Genomic DNA, 25,412 nt, shown 5'->3' on the forward strand with positions numbered 1-25,412 from the left:
CCGGATACAACCTTAGAAATAATTTTATACTGAGAATCAGTGGCGGACTTAGAAAAGTATTTTGGGAAGGGTTTTTCTTACTAATGGTTAGTTTTCTAAACATTCGTAATTTTTATTTGACGAGAGCTTAAAGTTTATGAGTAAAAGCATAACTAATATATATTTTGTTTGTTGCACACATTCCGTAACTTTGGGGAACGGGCTTCGGTCCGAAAGACCGCCCCCTAACCTTCGCAAAACCGTCATTGCTGATAATTAGTAATAATAACGATTTAAAAACAATAAGAAATGAAGTAGGCCAACTCACAGTACACGCACTATTTCTACTTCATAGATGGAATGAAGAAAAGCTTTGTCAGAATGGTCGAATGCTGGTTGAATCCTGGACTTCCCGATAGAAGCGTAAAAGCTAATCACTCAGTCATGTTTGTCGTGCAGTTGTATTTAGCTAAAATTAAATATATTCCGTAGTCCTTTTTTTGGGGGGGGGGGGGAGATTCCGTAATGATATGTTGAATCCCTCTTGTTAAAAATTCAGAAAACTTCAGGATTGGGTAAACCGTGATGGTGGTTATATAAAACTTAACTGTAGAATTTCAAGAATATACAAAACCAAATGCTCTGGATGTGCAGCTTTTAAGTGTATCATATAAAACTAAGTATTTTTCTTATGTTTTATTCTAATTTTATTTTGTTTCAAAAAGAAAGTTTGGAATATTTGGAAGTAAAAATACTACATGCTATTTTGCTAGTTATTTGTGTATTTTTTTTTTAAAAGAAGAAGTGTTTACTTTTAGGGTAGGTTGGTTTACACCTTCTTTTAATAACTGGTTTAAACCATAAAAATAAAAAGAATGAAAAATGCGAATCGTGTGAAATTCATGGTAACCCTTCCAGGTATCAAACCACCTGCAATAGTTTTATTTCCTTTTCACCTTTTAATCAAGGTGTCTCATGATCAATTCTCGGTCGAACAAACCAAGTAGCGGTTTGGATGTCACTTTAAGCGAAAGTCTTCTCCTTGATAACCTCGGTATTACGTAAGGATGTTCAGCCTAAACGTACAAAACGAAACCAAATTGTATATTTCTCCTTGCCTGAATGCCTGTTGTTCTATAAAGAATCCAAGGTTGCTTAACCCTGCTACTACCGGAATTTTTTCATTACACTGAACACCGTTGGGGTCACTGGTGACCCCATTTCATTTATTGAAGAAACACAGCCTTCTTTGTTTAAAAACCATTTAATGATGCCCACTTTTACATTCTATCGGGTTTGTTTATAAATTGTTATTAACTTAGCTTTTCTGGTCACGTAATATGCTTAATGTGTTGATAAATGGATGACATAGTGCAATTATATACATTAAGTACAGGTATCCACATAGGGAAACTTAATAATTTGGATGATGATTAGTAGTATAGCTGAATTTTCCAGTCTAATTGCCTATTTTAGACATACAATTCGATTCTAAAACAGTTCTCTAAATTTTTGTTTACCTGCGAAGTAAAGTTTTTTTGGTTCAAGAAATTTTAATCTCCAAGAAACAAACTACTCACAAAAGAAATTGTACAAAATTATACTGCCGTTTTGGTCGTTGTCACATTTTACACAAATAATAGCTGAGTGTTGCTTATACACGTATATTTTGCATTTTTGCATATGTCTTGCATAACATACCGCTCATAGAAACGACAACGACCACGTTTTCGATATTTATTGGCTTCTGAAGGTATACACGGGAATTCTGAAGGCCGAAGTCGGTTTTGTGTAGTTACTTACTTAACTAGTTCGAGAAGAAATATTCTCCATCTGTAATTACTTCTGCTGTTCCATTCAGGATTGAGTGAAAACTAAATGATGAAAACGTTGAGAGCACTGAAGCTAATGACGGAGGGGTCAGCGTTCTCAAAATGACACTAATTGTTCATCAATAGTAATGTTACCCGCTATATATGTGTCCTATAACGCACTTCCACATGCATCAAAAGCGTCTCTAATTGGAAATAATTTGTCCGAACTATGATTTTTGCCTCGTTGTTAAGTGTCATTGAACCGGAAGCATCGAGATATCTGGGTAAATCTATTTCTCCACATTGATTTGTTGGAAATAGGTCTGTCATCCTCCTTACTCCACAAATGTGTAATACATTCATTGTGTGCTTTTTATATTTCCGCTAGTATAAGAAGCAATATGAAACACTGAAGTTCACCCTTATCAACATACGCTCATTTATATCCATATGTTATAGAGCCTTCCTTGTTTGTCCATTTCAAAATAGTTTCAAGAATATTGGGTCTCATAAAGTGCTCGAAAGGAGATTGAACCGTATCCACATTCGTGATACTATGACGTGTTTCCAGTCTTGATAATATTGTGAAACGGAGTCTTAGAGACGGAAACTGAGTCCTGAGAAGTCCTTAGTAAATTACTATTGTAGATTTATTGTCCATTCTTCGACTTGAAAAGAAAATGCGGATTCATAAGATAAAAGAAACGGAAAATCAACATTGCAATAACATAAGATGACTAACACAAATCACGATCAAATTGAGAACAAGGATAGAAATATGTTTATCATCGTAGTTGATCGTGCTCATTAGGAACACTTTTTGTGGATTATTCAGAAACACAACATTGAATAATGTGAAGGGGTGGCTCATTGGTAGCACCTTCATCTCTGGTGCCTGAGATTCCTGGTTCAATCTCAGCTTGCGCCAAGTGTAATTTGTGCTGAATAATCACAGTGTGCATGGGTTTTCTTGGGGTTCACCCGTTTTCTCACACTTTCTTCTATCAGCCATTTCATTTATTCTCATTATCGTCGTCACCTTTAGCCTAGGTGGAATAACCGTGGACTCTTCTCCAATTCCTTTTTCTACAATATTGAATAAGGATGGGAAAAAGGAAATAACGAAAAGGGGAATCATATTATCAAATGAAAGAACAATTCTGAAATGTGTCTTTCATGAAAGTTCAGAAAACTAATAGATCGGGACAAGAAATACAGCAGATATTGCAAGGCTACGATTTCAACTAGGAGCTTTTTCTCATTATTTTCAGGACCCCGCTGGATCTAAAGGCTAGCACACTTACCTTCGACACAGGGCCGGGTTCTATTCCCGGTAGTAGTACAGTTGAGGGAAGAAATAGGTTCGGATCTCCCTAAACTCAGGTGCATTTCGCCAGCCCCCCCACCTTGGAGTTTCGAAAAAAAACCTATGCCAATCGTTTGTGCTACGTTTGTGCCGGAATGTACCGCAAAAATTTTCGTTTGTACCACTTCCGGTACGAAGTTATAAGGGTTTTAAAGTGGGGGGGCTGGGGAAACGGCAGCCCCCCCACCTTGGAATTTCGAAACGAAACCTATGCCAATCGTTTGTGCTACGTTTGTGCCGGAATGTACCGCAAAAATTTTCGTTTGTACCACTTCCGGTACGAAGTTATAAGGGTTTTAAAGTGGGGGGGCTGGGGAAACGGCAGCCCCCCCACCTAGGAATTTCAAAACTAAACCTATGCCAATCGTTTGTGCTACGTTTGTGCAGGAATGTACCGCAAAAATTTTCGTTTGTACCACTTCCGGTACGAAGTTATAAGGGTTTTAAAGTGGGGGGCTGGAGAAACGGCAGCCTCCAAACTTCGAATTTCGAAACAAAACCTATGGCAATCGTTTGTGCTACGTTTGTGCTGGAATGTACCGCAAACATTTTCGTTTGTACCACTTCCGGTACGAAGTTATAAGGGTTTTAAAGTGGGGGGGATGGAGAAACGGGAGCCTCCAAACTTCGAATTTCGAAACAAAGCCTATGGCAATCGTTTGTGCTACGTTTGTGCCGGAATGTACCGCAAAAATTTTCGTTTGTACCACTTCCGGTACGAAGTTATAAGGGTTTTAAAGTGGGGGGGGGGCTGGAGAAACGGAAGCCTCCAACCATGGAATTTCGAAACAAAACCTATGCCAATCGTTTGTGCTACGTTTGTGCCGGAATGTACCGCAAAAATTTTCGTTTGTACCACTTCCGGTACGAAGTTATAAGGGTTTTAAAGTGGGGGGCTGGGGAAACGGCAGCCCCCCCACCTAGGAATTTCAAAACAAAACCTATGGCAATCGTTTGTGCTACGTTTGTGCTGGAATGTACCGCAAAAATTTTCGTTTGTACCACTTCCGGTACGAAGTTATAAGGGTTTTAACGTGGGGGGGCTGGAGAAACGGAAGCCTCCAACCATGGAATTTCGAAACAAAACCTATGCCAATCGTTTGTGCTACGTTTGTGCTGGAATGTACAGCAAAAATTTTCGTTTGTACCACTTCCGGTACGAAGTTATAAGGGTTTTAAAGTGGGGGGGCTGGAGAAACGGGAGCCTCCAAACTTCGAATTTCGAAACAAAGCCTATGGCAATCGTTTGTGCTACGTTTGTGCAGGAATGTACCGCAAAAATTTTCGTTTGTACCACTTCCGGTACGAAGTTATAAGGGTTTTAAAGTGGGGGGGGCTGGAGAAACGGAAGCCTCCAACCATGGAATTTCGAAACAAAACCTATGCCAATCGTTTGTGCTACGTTTGTGCCGGAATGTACCGCAAAAATTTTCGTTTGTACCACTTCCGGTACGAAGTTATAAGGGTTTTAAAGTGGGGGGCTGGGGAAACGGCAGCCCCCCCACCTAGGAATTTCAAAACAAAACCTATGGCAATCGTTTGTGCTACGTTTGTGCTGGAATGTACCGCAAAAATTTTCGTTTGTAACACTTCCGGTACGAAGTTATAAGGGTTTTAAAGTGGGGGGGCTGGAGAAACGGAAGCCTCCAACCATGGAATTTCGAAACAAAACCTATGCCAATCGTTTGTGCTACGTTTGTGCCTTAATGTACCGCAAAAATTTTCGTTTGTACCACTTCCGGCACGAAGTTATAAGGGTTTTAAAGTGGGGGTCTGGAGAAACAGAAGCCTCCAACCTTGGAATTTCGAAACAAAAACTATGCCAATCGTTTGTGCTACGTTTGTGCCGGAATGTACCGCAAAAATATTAGTTTGTACCACTTCCGGTACGAAGTAATAATAGTTTTAAAGTGAGGGGCTGGGGAAACGGCAGCCCCCCACCTTGGAATTTCGAAACAAAACCTATGCCAATCGTTTGTGCTACGTTTGTGCCGGAATGTACCGCAAAAAGTTTCGTTTGTACCACTTCCGGTACGAAGTTATAAGGGTTTTAAAGTGGGGGGCTGGAGAAGCGGCAGCCTCCAAACTTAAAATTTCGAAACAAAACCTATGGCAATCGTTTGTGTTACGTTTGTGCCGGAATGTACCGCAAAAATTTTCGTTCGTACCACTTCCGGTACGAAGTTATAAGGGTTTTAAAGTGTAGGGCTCGGGAAACGGAAGCCCCCACCTAGGAATTTCAAAACAAAACCTATGCCAATCGTTTGTGCTGCGTTTGTGCCGGAACGTACCGCAAAAATTTTTGTTTGTACCACTTCCGATACGAAGTTATAAGGGTTTTAAAGTGGGGGGCTGGAGAAACGGCAGCCTCCAAACTTGGAATTTCAAAACAAAACCTATGCCAATCGTTTGTGCTACGTTTGTGCCGGAATGTACCGCAAAAGTTTTTGTTTGTACCACTTCCAGTACGTAGTTTTAAGGGTTTTAAAGTGGGGGGGGCTGGAGAAACGGCAGCCTCCAACTTTGGAATTTCGATACAAAACCTATGCCAATCGTGTGTGCTACGTTTGTGTCGCAATGTACCGCAAAAAGTTGCGTTTGTTCCACTTCCAGTACGAAGTTATATGAGTTTTCAAGAGGGGCTGTGGTAACGGCAACCCTGCACCCAGTAATTTCGAAATGAAACCTTTGCCCACTCTTTAAACTACTTTTGAACAGGAACGTTTCGATAAACTCTTTTCTGTACCACTTCCGGTACAAAGATTCGAGAGTTTCAAACTACGGGGCTGCCGTTTTCAAACCCCTCTGAGTTTCGAAACGAGACCTATGCAAATCGTTTAACAACATTTGTGTCGGAATGTATCGCAAACATTTTTGTTTTTATCACTTCCAGTGCAAAAGTATGACAGTTTTAACTAGGGGGTGCCGTTTCCAGAACCCCCCATCTTGGAATTTCGAGATAAGACTATGTCAATCGTTTGTGGTACGTTTTTACCGGAATGTACCGCAAAAAAAAAGTGCCTGAAGTTGGCCCCCCACCTCTTCCAAATTACACCAAACGTTGCACGTCGTTAATGCATCGTTAGTGCACGTCAGTGCATTTAGAACTAACGTTAGTGCTATCAGCGTTTACGAGATATTGAAGAATTTGGTGGGGGACCAACTTCATATGAAGTTAGCCCCCCACCCATCTTTATGCAGACAGATTTTCACTAAACATAGCGCATCGTTAGTGCATCGTTAGTGCACTTAAATACACTAAGCACTACCGTAAGTGCTACCATATTTTGGGATTATTCAAGATTTTCGGTGGGGGGCCAACTTCAGAAATATCAAATTCTATACAAATAGAGGTAGAAACATGGGGTTGACGGTAATCGTTAGTGCATTGTTAGTGCACTTAAACGCAATAAGCACTAACGTTAGTGCTACCATATTTTGGGATTTATTCAAGATCTTTGGTGGGGGGCCAACTTCAAAAATATCAAATTTTATACAAATAGAGGTAGAAACATGGAGTTAATGGCAATCGTTAGAGCGTGATTAGTGCACTTAAATGCACTAAGCACTAACGTTAGTGTTACCACATTTTGAAATTTATTCAAAATTTTTGGTGGGGGCCATTTTCAGAAATATCAAATTCCATACAAAGTGTCAGTATTTTCAGGAATCAGTAACGAATGCACTAATTACTTTGTTAGTGCTTGAAGAGGGCGCAAATTCACGCTGACCACCAAAGATATTTTACTTGTAGCACCTACACTAATTAAGCACTAACGTTAGGGGTTGGTGCACGAAGAAGCACTAACGATGGACTAAGGATTGTACTGGAAATGATTTTTAGTGCTTTTTAATTTGGCAGAAATTTGACACAATGAAAAACTCCCCTTAAATTTCTTATGTGAGTTTCCTGAGATGTAACTGGATATAACTACACTAATAGTGAAGCACTAACGAAAACGGCTCTAATTTTTTCGTTATCGGTTGAAGTGGGGCGCCAAGTTCATGAAAGCTTCCAAAGGTTTTTTTACTTGTAGGACCTACATTAATGAAGAACTAACGTTAGGTTTTAATGCACTAAGAAACACTAATAATTTCAGTAGAAGAGGTCATTAGTGCTTTTGATTTTGGCGGAAATTTGACGCAATGAAAAATTCCACATGAATCTCTTATGGGATTTTTGTGGCATATAATTGGCCATATCTACATCAATAGTTAAGCATTAACAGAACTATGAGTGTTTTGCAGAAGCACTAACGATACATTAACGAATGGACTTATTTTTCGTTACTGCTTGAAGTGGAAACCAAGTTCACGCTGGCCCGCAAAGGTTTCTTACTTGTAGCACCTACACTAATGAAGCACGAAACTTAGGTGTTGGTGCACTAGGAAGCACTAATATTACAAGGAAAGAAAACTTTCGAATTTATCGTGAACTTAGCCTCCACTACAAGCACTAACGAAAAAATTAGTTTTATACGTTAGTGCATTGTTAGTACTTCTAGAAGATACAAGTAGTTTCGTTAGTGTTTCACCATTAGTGTAGAAATGGCCAATTATAAGTCTCAAAACTCCCATAAGAAACACATGGGAAATTATTCATTGTATCAAATTCCCATCTCATTCAAAAGCACTAATTACCTCTGTTAGTGCAATTGTTAGTGCATCGTAATTGCTTCTTAGAGCACAAACACCTAACGTTAGTGCTTCATTAGTGTAGGTGTTACAAGTAAAAAAAACCTATGGGGAAGTCAGCGTGAATTTCGCACCGACACTTTAAGCACTAACGGAAAAAATAGTCCAATTCGTTAGTGCTTCTATAAAGCACTAACAATTTCGTTAGTGCTTCACTATTAGTGTAGTTATGGCCAATTACATATCACGAGACTCACAAGAAATTTTGGCAAATTTTTCATTGAATCAAATTTCCGCCAAATTCACAATCACTAATGATCTCTTCTAGAGCGATCGTTAGTGCATTGTTAGTGCTTTTTAGCGCATCTACACCTAAGGTTAGTGCTTCATTAGTAAATGCGCTACAATTAAAATACCTTTTGAGGCCAGAGTGAACTTAGCGCCCCCACTTCAAGCACTAACTAAAACTTAGTGCCATTCGTTAGTGCATTGGTAGTGCTTCTGGAAAACACTAACAATTTAGTTAGAACTTCAATATTAGTTTAGTTATGGCCAATTACATGTAACGAAACACATAATAAATTTATGGGAAATTTTTCATTGCGTCAAATTTCCGTCAAATTCAAGAGTACTAATGATCTATTCTAGTGCAATCGTTAGTGCATCGTTAGTGCCTCTAGAAAACACTAACAGTTTCCTTTGTCCTTCAATATTAGTGTAGTTATGGACAATTAAATGTCACTAAACTCCTATAAGACATTTATTGGGAATTTTTAATTGCATCAAATTTCCGCCATATTCAAAAGCACTAATGATATCTTCTAGCGCAATTGTTAGTGGTTCTTAGTGCACCAACCCCTAACGTTAGTACTTCATTAGTGTAGGTGCTACAGGTACAATATCTTTGGAGGGCACGGTGAACTTGCGTCAACTTCAAGCACTAACAAAAAATTAATGCCATTCATTAGTGTATTGTTAGTGCTTCTAGAAAGCACTAAATGTTTGTATGAAATTGGATATTTCTGAAGTTGGTCCCACCAGAAATCTTGAATAAATCCCAAAATATGGTAATGCTAACCTTAATGCTTGGTGCATTTAAGTGCACTAACGATGCAACAACGATTGTCTTTAACTGCATGTTTCTACCTCTATTTGTATAGAATTTGATATTTCTGAAGTTGGCCCCCATCTAAAATCTTGAATAAATCCCAAAATATTGTAGCACTAACGTCAGTGTTTAGTATTTTAAGTGCACTAACGATGCACTAACGATTGCCGTTAACTCTATGTTCCTATCTCTATTTGTATAGAATTTGATATTTCTGAAATTGACCACCCCACCAAATTTTTTGAATAAATCTCAAAATATAGTAGCGCTAACGTTAGTGCTTAGTGCGAATAAGTGCACTAATGATGCACTAATGATTGCTGTTAACACTATGTTTCTACCTTTATTTGTATAGAATTTGATATTTCTGAAATTGGCTCCCCCACCAAAAATCTTGAATAAATCCCAAAATATGATAGCCCTAACGTTAGTGCTTAGTGCTTATAAGCGCACTAACGATTCCCGTTAACTCAATGTTTCTATCTCTATTTGTATTGAATTTGATGTTTCTGAATTTTGCCCCCCACTTTAAAACTATTATAACTTCGTACCGGAAGTGGTACAAACGAAAATTTTAGCGGTACATTCCGGCACAAACATAGCACAGACGATTGGTATAGGTTTTGTTTCGAAATTCAAGTAGGGAGGCTGCCATTTCTCCAGCCCTCCCACTTTAAAACCCTTATAACTTCGTACCGGAAGTGGTACTAACGAAAATTTTTGCGGTACATTCCGGCACAAACGTAGCACAAACGATTGGCATAGGTTTTGTTTTGAAATTCTTGGGTGGGAGGCTGCCGTTTTCCCAGCCCTCCCACTTTAAAACCCTTATAACTTCGTACCGGAAGTGGTACAAACGAAAATGTTTGCGGTATATTCCGGCACAAACGTAGCAAAAACGATTGACATAGGTTTCGTTTCGAAATTCCAAGGAAGGGGTTGCCGTTTCCGCAGCCCTCACATTAAAACTCTTATAACTTCGTACCGGAAGTGGTACAAACGAAATTTTTTGCGGCACATTCCGGCACAAACTTAGCACAAACGATTGGCATAGGTTTTGTTTCGAAATTCCAAGGTTGGAGGCTTCCGTTTCTCCAGCCCCCCCCCCACTTATAAACCCTTATAACTTCGTACCGGAAGTGGTACAAACGAAAATTTTTGCGGTACATTCCGGCACAAACGTAGCACAAACGAATGACATAAATTTTGCTTTGAAGTTCCTAGGTGGGGGGCTGCCGTTGGCCCAGCCCGCCACTTCAAAACCCTTACAAGTTCGTACCGGAAGTGGTACAAACGAAAATTTTTGCGGTACATTCCTGCACAAACGTAGCACAAACGATTGCCATAGGTTTTGTTTCGAAATTCCAAGGTTGGATGCTTTCGTTTCTCCAGCCCCTCCACTTCAAAACCCTTATAACTTCGTACCGGAAGTGGTACAAACGAAAATTTTTGCGGTACATTCCGGCACAAACGTAGCACAAACGATTGGCATAGGTTTTGTTGTGAAATTCCTAGGTGGGGGCTGCCGTTTCCCCAACCCCCGCTTTAAAACTCTTATAACTTCGTACCGGAAGTGGTACAAACGAAAATTTTTACTGTACATTCCGGCACAAACTTAGCACTAACGACTGGCATAGGTTTTGTTTCAAAATTCCAAGTTTGGTGGCTGCCTTTTCTCCAGCCCCCCACTTTAAAACCCTTATAACTTTGTACCGGAAGTGGTACAAACGAAAATGTTTACGGTACATTCCGGCACAAACGTAGCACAAACGATTGCCATAGGCTTTGTTTCGAAATTCGAAGTTTGGAGACTGCCGTTTCTCCAGCCCCCCACTTTAAAACCCTTATAACTTCGTACCGGAAGTGGTACAAACGAAAATTTTTGCGGTACATTCCGGCACAAACGTAGCACAAACGATTGGCATAGGTTTTGTTTTGAAATTCCTAGGTGGGGGGGGCTGCCGTTTCCCCAGCCCCCCCACTTTAAAACCCTTATAACTTCGTACCGGAAGTGGTACAAACGAAAATTTTTGCGGTACATTCCGGCACAAACGTAGCACAAACGATTGGCATAGGTTTCGTTTCGAAATTCCAAGGTGGGGGGACTGCCGTTTCCCCAGCCCCCCCACTTGAAAACCCTTATAACTTCGTACCGGAAGTGGTACAAACGAAAATTTTTGCGGTACATTCCGGCACAAACGTAGCACAAACGATTGGCATAGGTTTCGTTTCGAAATTCCAAGGTGGGGGGGTTGCCGTTTCCCCAGCCCCCCCACTTTAAAACCCTTATAACTTCGTACCGGAAGTGGTACAAACGAAAATTTTTGCGGTACATTCCGGCACAAACGTAGCACAAACGATTGGCATAGGTTTTTTTTCGAAACTCCAAGGTGGGGGGGCTGGCGAAATGCACCTCCTAAACTCAGTACGCCTACGTGTACACAGCATAATGGAGCGACGTCAAACTCAAAACAAAGCAAATCATTATTTTAGATTTTTGTACTACATGAAAGTATATCGGACTGTATTTTACCATTTCCATAAAATAATAAAATCAATTGACAACACTGTTTGACAGAAATACAAATGCAACAAAAGTAGAAGTCCATTAGAATATACTTACTTGTAAGTGCAGATTTTGAGGTATCATTTTTGCATCTTTCAAGCATACACTCATGTTCAGAATCTAGATATGAATCTGAATCATATTCATCTATATCATTATAGTCCAAAATTTAATCTATTTCACAATTGTCACTAGATGAAACATCATCACTTGCAGGGTCTTCTGGCGAAAAGTCAGAATCAGTGATTTCTTCATGCAAATTTTTTCTACGTCTTCGCAAGATAGATTTTTTGATGCCATGGTGCTTCTCATACATTCGAGAAAACATTTGAAGAGTGACTTGTGTCAACTTTCACTCCGAATAATCAGTGGCATGTATCGGAAAGATACAAAAGTTACTAATAATTGCTGGGGGCCTATATGACTCGGTGCAGGAAGTAGAGAAACTTGCGCTCACATACACACAAAAAATATCACAATGTACCAAAGTGAAGTTCCAAAGAAAACATGAAAATCCAATGTTTTTCATTTTTTTAATGCAATATATTACGCGAGTTACACATTGTTAAACTTAGCTTGGGGTCATATAGGACCCAGGTAGTAGGAAGGTTAAATATATTGATAGAAATTGGCAAAATTTATCGATTGCCTACGTAGCTTCCAGCATTAGATTGGATTGCACTTTCAATGATATCTACGTATTAAATTTATAATTTAATACCTCAGTTTTAGCGTACTGATTATGATACGTTGAACTTTAAATTTTACATGCAAAGCAATAACAAGGATTTCCTGTTATTGTCGTACATTTCAAGTAATGGCGGGATTTTCCCGATGGCTAGGGCGGGAGATTCTCAATTTAAGAAATTTACTGACCGGGCTTCTTTAAGCGTATGGGAGTTCTTCCTTCAAAATCTCGCTGTTGCATAATAACACAAAGGCGAAGCAAACTTATTTCTGTGAATATGTAATATAAATACATAAAGCAAAAAATCTAAATAAAAAACTCGTTTAAACCAAAAAAGCCTGGTTTAAACATCCCCCCAAAAACGGGTTTTTGTTATTTTCAAAAACAACCATGGTTCTTGTCAACTCTGCTTACTTTTGTATATAGAAGGTTAAAAAATTCTTATTATATACATTGGTTAATCCTATGGAATTCATAATGTAAATAAGTTGAAGAAAAATTGTTTGAAATATCTTTTCGAAATTCATAGTTTATTTTCGAGGTTTTATATTATTATCAGCACCAACCACTAATTAAATGACTTTTTGTGTTATAGAGAAGCGAAACGAAGTCTCCTTTATCAATTTAAAGCAGACTTTTGAGAAAAAGCCCAAAATTTTCAAAGAAAAAGAGAGAAGCAGAAAAAACCGAGTTTTTTCCAAAAACGCCGGTTTTTTCAGAGCCCTTGCATCTCTAGCGTTATATCGAGGACTACATGAAAATACAAAATAGTACCAAAGTGTACTACACTTGGTTAGATTACATTATGTTACTTGAGGCTAGGTTAGGTTCAGTTACCTTCAAAACAGAGCCATGTAAACTTTTAGAATTTACATGGCATAAAAAATTGATATTGCGTACAAACACGGCGTCCGGATGTATGCTACAGTGCTGGGTGCGTCCGGAGGAAGCAAGCGTGTCAGCAATGGTGGGTATGCGAGTTGGTAGTGAAACAGATGGTTTTTGGCAATGATACTAGCTTCAATAGGACTTCATATTAGTAAAGCTCCACTTGTAAACAGTATAATGTGTCTTTTACAGAATTTCAACAACTGACATTCGTTATTTTTGTGTAATTCTATAAAACGCAAACAAGGTATGTCACAATCTTAACATATACGCGCTATTACCACACTGTCTTTTCCACCATTAAATCATAGCAAGTGTACTTCTCCGCCAAACAGTCACTTCCGCCTCCACATACAATATCCCTTACAATATCAAATACAGCCTACAGAAATCACTATTTCCTTCACCTAACTCTCACTTACTCTTCCTCTCAAACCAAAATAAATTCTCCAATTCACCCTGTAAAGTTCCAAAAATTGGTCCGGCGATACAACACTTACATGGTAAAGTCCTTGCCCAAGCACAAGGTACAGGGATTTAGTAAACGTTACCCTGAACGTAAGCACCAGAAGCCATAAACACAACCTATACAAACCAGTGTAGTGCAAGGTGCACGTAACCATGTGTATGGAATACTTACCCTTGCACTTTCAATTCCATACTCTTGATTTTCCTACATACGTTAATGGCACCCACGGAACAGTCGGAGTATTATTCAGATAAAGTCACGAAAATTAGCATGTTGTGCATGTTTTTCTTTTTTTTTTTTTAAAACTAGATTTAAAATGTACATTTTGTAATCAGCTTAACCATGAAAAATTGTTTCAAAGGAACTATGGCTTAAATTACTGTTTGACTACTGAAATATAATATACATTTTAGACAAGTTAATTCATTTAAAATATCCAGATACTATTATAAATACAAAATATTCCATTTACTCTTATACGTGACTCGTTTGATTGGTTGCTGGAATCTTTTCAATCTTCATTCAAATAATGCACAGACAACACATCAACCGAAAACACACAATATGGCGTATGTTCATGTTACCTTATTGTCATGGGTACATTCTTCGGTACGAATTTACTGTACCCATAAATCTTCCATGTACCCACTAATTCATGGGTAAGAGGCTGAGATGCGGTGTGTACCCACTAAAGTCTTCGGTACATTGAATTCTCATTGGTACATCAGCGAAGTACCTTCTATTTCATGGGTACTTGTGCAAAATCATGGGTACTGTTTTTAGAGTGTTTCAGCAGTGGAGCAACTGACCGGTCGAAGATTTATCGTGAGTAAGTGAAACATTAATTATTCGAGCCACCTAACCACTTTTTTTATTGAAGAAAAGCAAATAGAAATGAAATGAAAGGTTGAAACAATCAAATAAAATTGAACAAATCTACTTGACAGCTTGTAATCTCTTAATGTTCTCTTAATTTGTGTAATTCAGATTCAGCAACACATTGTTTGCACAGTTTAATTAGTTTTTTTGAGTTGTATCGTAAAGTGGTTTCTTTATTATTCGTTAATATTTGTGTTGAAATTAATCATTTTCACATATTTCTATTTTACGCTCAACCGTATGTGCCCAGCTTCGGGTTTTCGATAAGATATAAGTTCGAATGTAATTGTGATTTGCCGTACTAAAGCTGGGGTGAATGCTTAGGTTTATAGAGTTTTAACAACGGCAAAAAAAAAAAAAAAAAAAAAAAAAACACCATTACAAACACATGGTGACCATGACAGGACAAAATCATCAATCTTCGGATGTAATTGTGCCCGAAGATACTACTGATTTACTTGGTAAACACGACAGTATTTATAACAGGTATTGTAGGGTTTGCGTATAGAATCCAGAGTTTGAGTCACGTTGTATATGTAGCAAACTAGTTATATTTAATTTCCTTGGAAATTGTTCAAACTTGTGAAAAAGGAAAGAGAAAATAATAAGCAGGCTTTAAATAACATAAAGTAAATTTAGTTACTATAGAAATATTACTAGTATAAGTTTTTCGTAAGACATTAAAATATAATATTTTTATCTTTGCTCGCAGTTTTCTAACCGTCAACTCCAATATTGCGCACATATGAATAAACACCAATCAGCTGATCACAGCCGAACACACACCAATATAGACATAACCTTCTGTTTGCACCTTTATTTATACTTATGCTAAGAATATTGTGAGAAAATAATTATAGGATACGTGTTAAGATATGTTAAAATAATATAGTAAGTTTTGAGAAGTGTCAAAAAAGAGAAGGTTTTTTGCAATTGAAATAATGACACATTAGTTTCAGAAAGTTGTTTGTTTACACTTTGTTGTTGAAGTTAGGCGTTCGTATTTTTCACTTTTATATTGTGAATTAGTTGTTTGTAACTTAAATAAATATAGAGAGTAGAATTACATTAGAACAAATTCAAGCATTGTTAGAGAAACAGTCTGCTAAATTAGAGCAGAAACTAGAAAATAACTGTGAACGTTTAGAATATAAAATTGAAAGCAATAGAGAATGAGTAGATGAATTAATAGGCGAATGCAAACAGTCAATAACAGAATCAGCAAATGAATGTAAACAGTGCATAACCAAATTAGCGAAAGAGTGGACGTAGAATTGAGTTGAATTAGAAAGTAGACTTGATGGCTTGAGTAGTACGATTACTGATTACTGAATTCAATAATACGATTACTGAAATACGTTTGGAATTAGCTAGCCTAACCAAACGCGCTGAATCGCTTAGCGAAGAATATAGGAAAAGTTTGGGCAATTACAGGGATCCATACAAGCAGTAGAGATTGAGAGTAAAGAGACCACCGAGGCCCAACAGCGTGATATTGATACTTTGAAAGAGGAAGTGCAAGGGGTAAAAGGCCAAGTAGAGAAAAATAGAAGAACACCAGGTGCCCACAGACAGAAAATGCGAGATTGTTAGTTTTTGTTTGAATAAACAGAAAAGTGCCGTACGCGAATTAAACGGATATGTAAAAGAACTCGCGGAAAAGACAGGTGAGATAGGTGAAGAAGTAGAAGGGCAACGGCAATTTCTAAAACTTAACAGTGAACGGTCAGATGGAACCGAACAAACCTAAGAAAGTTTCAGTGAACACCATAAAGCTACTGTTGAAATGATAATGGAGCATTTTGAGAAATTGCCCGCTGTTATCGTAAAATCCGAACATGATCAAAATATTACTCAGGAAATGCAAAGATTAGAGAGAGAGTAAATCGTGAATTATTAGTACGACAGGAACATATTGATAAATTGCGACAATTGCATATTGATACACGTACGTCACCACGTAAAGAGAATCAGTTCGATCATGAGTACCACGGCTCACATTATCAAAGTGAAGGATTCGAATCCGACGGTCCCCTAGTGTACTTATGAATATGTAATATTTGGCATAATTTGAATGAAATTTGTCGTGACATGATATATATATATATATATATATATATATATATATATATATATATATATATATATATATATATATATATACCTTCTGCGTGTGTGTCCCCCTCCAAATATACAGAGAAATGGGCGTCCTTGCGTAGTACTATATTCTTGGGTACTTGCTAGAAATTACAGAAGGTTATTCGTTTTATACCCACCCATTTTCGATTGGGTGCTGCCACCTGGCGTATCACCTGGCATATCTTATGGTCACCTTACAAGGGCAATGTTTGTCTGACCTGGAATACTGGCATACACAGTTAAAGATGCTTTTATCATGGAATCTGAAAAGTCCTCAAAACTTTCCCTTCTGTTCCTTCAGATATTTGTTAGAGATTTATGACCCCGTTACCTGAAAATCAACGTTGCTACTTAACTCTATTGTCCTTTTCTTTTATCTACCATTCATTGTTTTTTTCTTTTTTTTAATGCTGAATTTGGTTGTTTATGAAAGGTTACGGAAGTACGGCAACATTGAAGAGAATGACAGCGCATGTGCTGCTTAAGATCAGCCCTGGGTTGTGTGGGGGGAAATGTGTAGTGTTTGGGGCAAGAGATCTCCAATAGTTACAGTAGGTGCGTGAGTGATGGTAGTGACTGTTATCAAATGGCACCGAAAAATCAACGTCTTATTCCAAGAGACGCTTACACATACACACAAAAGCCACAACCAGTTATTGTTCTCAAATGAAAAAATTGTGTTAAAATATTAAATTGTTCGCACTAACTATCTTAAGTCGCGGCACAAGTCACAACTAAAAGTAGCATTTGAAGCAATAATAGCACGTGTATTAAATAAAATTAGTACCGGTATACGCAACGGGAGATTGACAGTCAATGAAACCGCAATGGCATACAGAAATACCGGATTTGCTATTCCCGCTAAAACGATAAAGATAGATGGATACCTTCTGAAACACGAGAATAGCGGTATGTAAGAGTGAACCTCACTAGCGACAAAAGGTCTCACTTGAACGAAATATGAACTAAAGATGTATACATCCGGGTTCCTTTTCACTTTCCTCCGGCTGCTACAAACAAACAAACAATTGGCTAAAGAGCGATCGTGGCTAAGGAAATAAGGTTCTGCAGAAGAAGATGACTTTAAATATAAAGTTGCTTTTGTGAACGTTCTTGTAAATCATTTCATTAAGACTGGCAACATAAAATATAAGGGAAGTATAAGAACAGTCTTTATATTCTTATTATATTTCAATTCACAATGGCTGGTGAGGCGTCTGTTAAGCTGGAATTGATGTGCAAAGAAGAAATTGCTTTTGATTTACCTCAGAAAGATCCACTCGAAGGGAAAGGGTGGACATACGAACTGATGACTGACAAGAAAGAGTTAATATTATCCACAACGGAAGGAGAGGAAACAATGGACAAGGATACAGCTATGTGTTCTTTGGATGTGAAACTAAACGTTGATAAGGTGAAATCAGAATTACCAGTAGAAGAAGATCCTGAATTTGAAAGGAATATAGAAACGCCTAGAAAAATAGTGGTTCAGGAGACTTGCGCGTCGTACTCTAATGACTTCCAACAATTAACAACAAAAAGTTTAAATTCACTTCGCCCAGAAAGGTAATGTTCAATTTTTCATATACTAATTGGCTCAGATTGATAATACGGTTACATGCATTCGGAAAGTTTGTTGGCTAAAAGCAATACTTCACGAGAAATATTTAGATATGGGAGATATCTCGAACGTAAGTTAGTAACCTACAATTAGGAAATTGCAAGGCACAGATAGATAAGCTGTATACCAAATAAAAATAAGATCGATACGACTAATACAAATCTTATGCAGTGTAGATCTTGATAAACTAATTATTTCTTTATTATTGATCACACACTTCTCACTAATTGTTGCACATATATGGGTGTTCGACAATATTGTTTTATTTATATAGAGACTTATGTAAAATAAGAAATCGTGAGAATGGTATATATCCTAATATTTTGCAAATTTAAACGTGGAATGTATTATATTGGAACAAGAACTATGGACGTTTGTGTTTTTAGTGAGAATTTAGCTCAAATGTGTCTAGCCTCATTTTTCCGGAGGGCTTCGATAGACAGTAAAATACAAGAGAAAGAATATTTTAACCATCAATGGATGTTCATTAATTGTAGAGGTCCATACATCAAACCATTTCATAGCTGCACTCATTTCTTTCAATGAAGTCGACTTTTTACATTCCCAGGAATCATTTCTAGAGTATGGACCTAAATTTCTCAATGTGTAATCACTTTAGTGTCTTAGTGAACGTACATGATGGGTGAATTATTGTACAAACAACGCTAACCAGCATGTGGTAGATGGCCGGTAAAAATAAGATTGCTATGCAGATTAGTTCATTACGCAGAATGTTGGTAAACGAGGACAGCGCAAAATTCTGTATTTAGGATAAACTTAGATGTCTTACGTGTTGAATGTGTTCTTTACGTTCCTAAGTATTTTATAGGTATCATCCTGAAATGCTTTCTTTGCTCGTATATTTGTGTTCTAAATTAACACAATATATTAGGGACGTAATTCCTTAGTTATATGAATCCCTTCCTTCCCAAACGTTTTTCTAGTTTTGTGTCATGATTTGCCACATTGAATTTTGATATTTCATTTCGCTTACAGTGGTAACTAGCTACTGTAACACCGGGTTACTTTGCACATTAGGCATTACTTCCCACAAAATATGAAAAGAGATTCAGTCATCTGTTAGTAAAACCCTGAACTGTAAACAGATTGGTGGTAGTTCATATTTTTCTCACTGGGTGTCTCTGTACAGTCATATAGTACTATGTTACTGTGGCGCCACATATTCTGTCTGTTTGTATGTGTGGAATGCGGTGAGCGGGTATTTGAATTTTGGTTTCATGGCGACGATCGTGGCAACTATTCTACAACCAACTTTACTGAATAAATAACCTAGTTCTTTTCATTTTTAGTAGTTTAAGAAATTTGGATTTGTGTTTTTTACAATTTAGAAATTTATAAGAACATCCCTAGGTGGCGACAACAAAGAAAGTTTGAATTCTATTTCAAGCGCTTTCCAATTCGATTTTTTTTTGTTTGCGCTGCTCTGAGCCTATCGTAGAAGTATGTCTTTGACATCTAGCTATTCCTAGTAGAAGAGGCAAGTAGCTCGCGAGTTTTTTTTTTTTTATTTTAATGAATAAGGAAGTATTAATGTTTGTACTGACAAACAATGAAAAACAAGCTTTAAAATTGTTCCAAACTTCGTGATCAGAACTGCTCCTACTCTGCGGATGGTATAATTTGAGAACGTTTCATTTCTTTTAGCCGAGTGAAATAAATTGAGATCTTATTTGAATATATAAAGGAAAGTAAGAATATCTCAAGTACAAACCATGAAAAATGTCCCAACCATTCTATTTTTAACATCTTCCAAACTTTAACAGCTATTACCAGTTATTTCGCTTCTAACTGCAGTGAATGTAATTTGAGATAACGTCTTTCTTATTAGGTGAGTTAAATAAATTTTGTTACTCTGCTTTTAGATTTTAGATGGAGTGAGAATGGCCATAGATACAAGTCCCTCAGGATTTTGTGTTTTTTTTTATTAAGGAACAGTTTTGGAATAGAAGATTAAGAATAGATTTATCAATACAAAATAACTATGCAAAGTATCGATTTTGACAAAAAAAATCTTAATATGTTTTAAAAATGTGCCCGACGTCGGTTTCTTTTTTTTGGGTTCCCTTTAAAGGGGGGTGGTCATTATGACTACAAGTCGAATTCTAAGTAACCTTAGTTTGAATTTTTGTTGTGGGGCAGCAACATTTTATCAGATAATGTTGTCGTTGTACTGTTGAAAAGGGTATTTTATAAACAACTTTTCGTTCTTCTACATAGAGATGTAGAACTTCTCTATAGATCATCATTATTATTTAAATTCATTTCAGAACGATGTTAAAGCAAATTTCATTGTGGGTTACTGAGTTATACTCATAAAATACCAGGGAAGCGTTATTTATTTATTTATAAATTAGCCTTTTTAGAGTCCAGATTAAGAATATCATTAATACGATATTATTAAGTACATCCCGCCTTTCGAACAAAATTTCTTAGTATGATAGAAAACTACATCGTATAAGCTGCATTTCATTCTTGAATGTAGGTTTACATTAGTAAAGCACGATGATGGTTGAGTCCAAGTTTTTATGAGACAAAGATTTAAACTGCTTTAAGAAAAATTATTTTCCACTTTTATTATATTTCTTACACGGGGGAATATATTCTATGATCCAATCGAAAGTGCAGGAACGTGAGAGTAAAACTAACCAAGACAGACGAAAAGGTTATGGAGCTAATGGTTTATAGTTTACTTGTGTATCAGTTTTCTGATATATTTTGTGTTTCCACTTATTTTTCCCTTTCTTTAATTTGCACTTTTCTCAGTTTTTAAGATTTTTTCACACCATTTTAGACTAAATTCCACCAAGATATGAGTTTTCTATCATTTTGTCAGTACTTGTGTGTATTGATAGCTTTTCCCATAGTTCATACTGCCTTTTTGGACAGGTCTATATTTTTGCTCTTAAAGCCGTAAACACTGAGCTATTCCATATAAAATCAGGAAGTTCACGAGTGAAGCCTTAAAAATTAAAGTTAGAGTTTATGATTCAAATGAAATTGACGTTTGTTTGTTTTGCACTTGCTGATGGCTCAAAGCTCATAGGATACAGGCTTGGGTGTCGTTTCTAAGCTTGTGCATCACCCTTTACAAGAATTTCCATTGACAAACCTGGATTTCTTTAATTTGTACTATTGTTTTCTTTTGAGATTTTAGCCTGCATTCTCCGTTTTTTGTTGACTACTTACAGCTTTATCTCGGGCACTTGCGTAATCCTTTTTCATCCTTGTAAGTGTCTATTTCCTTTGTTTTTTTTTTCTGGTTAGTTATAACTCAGTAGTTTACGAAAATGCATTTTAAATTTTGCATCGTCCCTGAATTTTAACTTCAATCTTTTTCTCCTTCGTTTCCTTCTGCTTTTTAACCTTTAAGAAGAAATATTTGTATGTCAGACACATATGTTTTTTCTTTGTATTACATTGGCAACACTGATTCACTCAATGTATCGGTTCTCTCAGTACCTTCCAATTATTTAGTTGTATGTGTTTCGCAGTAGTCCATTGTTGGCGTAATGTCTGAGTGAACATTTATCGATGATTTTAGAAAGAGGCACACATTTCCATTATTGTTTATACTTTTGCGTGATTATTTGACCCATATTTCCTGAAGAGAGTTTTGCTTTCAAAAATTTTTGTGGTTTACTTTTATTTACCATGAAATAGAAGCTATTAAGCTCTTGAAACATACTATTTTGTTTGTATGAGATTTTATGTATTTGCAAAATATAGACCTAGTACCTCGAGAAAGAAATTTAAGAATGAAACCGTAAGTACAGCAGATCCTTATTTCACGGTAAAAATTCCAAAAATGTTGAAAGTACAGAAGTAATTTATATTATTGTCTTCAATAGATTCTGACTGAGACGCGTAATTTTTTCCTCAAAGTCAAGAATTACCTAGTGACAGTGAGGGCGATACCAATTCTGATACAGTGCCAGGTGTCAGCTCAAGTAATAACAGAACTGTCAATGTGAGCAGCCCTAGTGAAGTTTCATATGATAACGAAGGCCTTAGATACAGAGGTAAGAACAGGTTTGTTTGGAATTGAAATGAACCTCTAAGAAACCGAAGAGTTCTCATCAAAACATAGTCAGAGGGATTCCTGGTATAGTCACCCATGTAAGAAATCTGGGGAAAAATCCTGTCTTACTTATGTAATGATGATATAATTCAGGAGATTTCAATATGAAGTTGGAAGAAAATCGAAACAAATTTGAAGTAAATTAGAGCAAAGTCAAACTCCAGATCTACTGACCTATCTGAAAGTAAAACCCCTATTGCTCTCCTAATATTGTGTTCTATTTGTAAATCAGGCAACGAAGACATGTATTAACCATTTTCAAGACACTTTCGGACGACCTCTATTTATAGCTACCATGTTCGTTAAACGTTTCCAAGCTCTTGGACTAATAGAACATTTGAACAGGGCAGCTACATGTGGACAAATAGCATATTTGCAGGGTAGTAATATGTAGAATTATACTAACTTAAAATTTTCAGTTTTTAAATTTATGTACTATTTTTATTTAGATATTGAAATATTTTCCGAATTTATATTCCAATAAAACCGAATTAATATATGTAATTCTTGTTTATCATATTTTGCTCGAAGTACAACATATAAAGTTTCATTATTCTACATTACACATACGTTTTTAAAAAAAGATATTACTTTATACATGTCCGTGTCCCAGAGACACGCATTTCCTGTAAGCGAACAAAAATAACGTTCCCTATTAAGGGTTAAGATATTTTCTGACTTTAAAAATTACTCTAATAGCATACATTTTACAAAAATGGAGATCCTAAAAGAGCTGGGAGTGAATCAAAAAACTACTCTCTCTTCTTTGTCTTCAGTTAAATATAATGTTACTATTTGGATGAATCCTTCGCGATTAATTCCAATCAGTATTTTCCTAAAATCGATAAGATAAAGGGCAAGTAAAATGGAATTAAAACAAGAAGAAACAGCTGGCAATCAACAAGGATATAATCTTAAAGTTTGTTCATGGCTTTCTTTTCATTCTTCCGAATACCTCTTTTCCATTTTGTCTATTGCAAAACAACATCTGGAATTACAAACATGTATTATAACGAACATTAACAAAACGGAAGTGATGTTGACCTGTTCCACGTTATTTCGAGAGAAGATAATTTTGTTTATAACAAGTTTTCGTCTTCGTTTATAAAGATTTATAATTTGTGCTGAAGGAATGTATGATTTTTTCTTGCTTTCCTTGTTTTTATCTTCTCCCGACGTTCTTTACCATATATTGAGCTAAGTTCTTAAATTAATTTTCTATCTTACCATTTGATGTTATCCCATGTATCTCAATTAGCTTTTTCTAATAACAATATTGTTCTCGTTTCTGCCAGGGTCATAATGAGAAGCTGTGAGGGGCGTAGACGTAAAATCATAAATAAGGCGCACTGACTGTAACATAGGGACGTTATTTCATATGCGTATTTTTTATTAAACAGGCTTATCAACAGTTGTATATTCAGTATTATTACAAACTATCCTCGCAGACCGTTTAAACGGTCAAAATTGTAAATAAGTAAAACGCAGCGAAATGATAACTATTTCATAATAAGTTACTAGGTTTAGAAACACCTGCTCGACACACAGGTATCGTAGTGAGTCATCAAAATTGCCAGAAGGCCATTTTATAACATTTTATAACTTTCTCGTTTGTATAAAAAAGTTTAATCGAATATTTCTGATTCAGGCCTACACATCCGGGATAACAATGTTACCAACTTGAAATGTACAAAATATTGTTAGAGGACCAAATATTTAAACATGTACAAATTTTGCCCTGAAATCCAAATTGAAAAATTGAATATAATACAACTCAAAGATATGGTAGTCACATAGATTGATTATTTGATCTCTGTGGATTCAAACTTCAGAAAAACAATCATATGACATTTCACTATATTTGACCCAAAAGCCGTTGCTTGTAGGCAGCGCAAACCGTTGACCGCTAGGTTAGTCCGACGGTGATTTCTTCCGTCGTTTTGTCTACCATGCAGTAACATGTTTAATCACATTAGGTATTTAATCTTCTAGAATAAGAATTACAGGAACCCTGACCTGTAAACATTTTCATTGTCTCTTTGTTTAATTCCCTTTTCTTTTTTTTTAGTTTTAATAGTCGGTATATTTTTTTTTCAATTTGTCATCTCTTGGTTTATTTTTACCGTGATATGCATTTTCTGTTGATGATTGCTTTTTGCTACATAATAGGAATTGTTCCAAATATTTCTTAAATGTTCACTTATTTCTCTTTAATCCAATTTTTTATCACTTTTCCATGTCAGCTAACCAGTAATATTTAAGGGGACTGGCGTTCTAAGAAATAGTAGCTCCTTCCTCCAGTTTAATTCTTTCAGTTTATGTCTGATAGCTGGACATCGTACATGGCAACACGCATGCCCCGAAATATGACATGCCAGTATATTTCTCCAATAGGAGCAAGAAAGAGTGAATATTTCGCCATCACTTAGAGACGCACTAGATAGATTTGATAAACTACATTCACTTTGAATTCTAAGGTATGAAAATTAATGCAAACAAAATGAATATAACAATATGCATCATGCTAAGACAGAAAGCATGGACAGGACAACGAAATTTTAACTTTTAAGAATAGAAAGTCTGCATTTCCCATCTTTTTGTTTTTGGTTTTTCTCTTTCCTTTAAGGAATATAACGCTTTTAGTTTCAATAGCGAACATAGCTTACCATGCTTAACTCCCTGAAAAGCAAACTGTAGTTCCAGGCTGCCATTCGAACGAAGATTAATTAGAACGAGTCTTAGACGCTGTCGAATTGGGTGCACAATCTAAGGCGTATGCTCAAATCAGCCATAAAACTCCACACTGCCATATAGTTGTCCCCGGTTCCATTTCAATTTTTAGTTTATTTACGGTTTTTAAATGTTTATGGGTTAACATCTGGCCTCAGAAAAAAAAAAAACATTGTATTTCTACATCAAGGTCAGGCAAATTTAATCCACTATCTTCAGAAGTTACTGTTAAGTCTAAATATATGTAGGATCAATCGAGGATTTCCATTGAGAAAAGCTAAAATATCTAAGCTAGAAGCACTTTGAATGTAGTCTTCGCGCACAATGTTGCGTATATCATGGACCGAAAGAAAAGGAAATGAACAAGCACTAAGGGTTGCTAATGAAGGACAACAGATCATGAAAATAATAGGAAAATGAAGAAATACTAT

The 25,412-nt window shown here is 36.5% G+C and overlaps 1 protein-coding gene across 1 annotated transcript in view; it reads left to right on the forward strand.

Moving 5' to 3' along the window:
- Positions 1 to 17,525: 17,525 nt before the first annotated feature.
- The window catches only part of LOC145690994 (uncharacterized), a 51,499-nt gene continuing 43,612 nt past the window's right edge, over positions 17,526 to 25,412 (forward strand). The window contains exon 1 of the mRNA XM_081766470.1: positions 17,526 to 18,097. Coding sequence (XP_081622596.1) covers positions 17,733 to 18,097 — 365 coding nt within the window. The 5' untranslated portion in view covers positions 17,526 to 17,732. The remainder of the gene's footprint in view (positions 18,098 to 25,412) is intronic.

Source organism: Thermobia domestica, chromosome 7 (genome assembly GCF_964235325.1).
Source record: "Thermobia domestica chromosome 7, izTheDome1.hap1.1, whole genome shotgun sequence".
Taxonomy (NCBI): Eukaryota; Metazoa; Arthropoda; class Insecta; order Zygentoma; family Lepismatidae; genus Thermobia; species Thermobia domestica.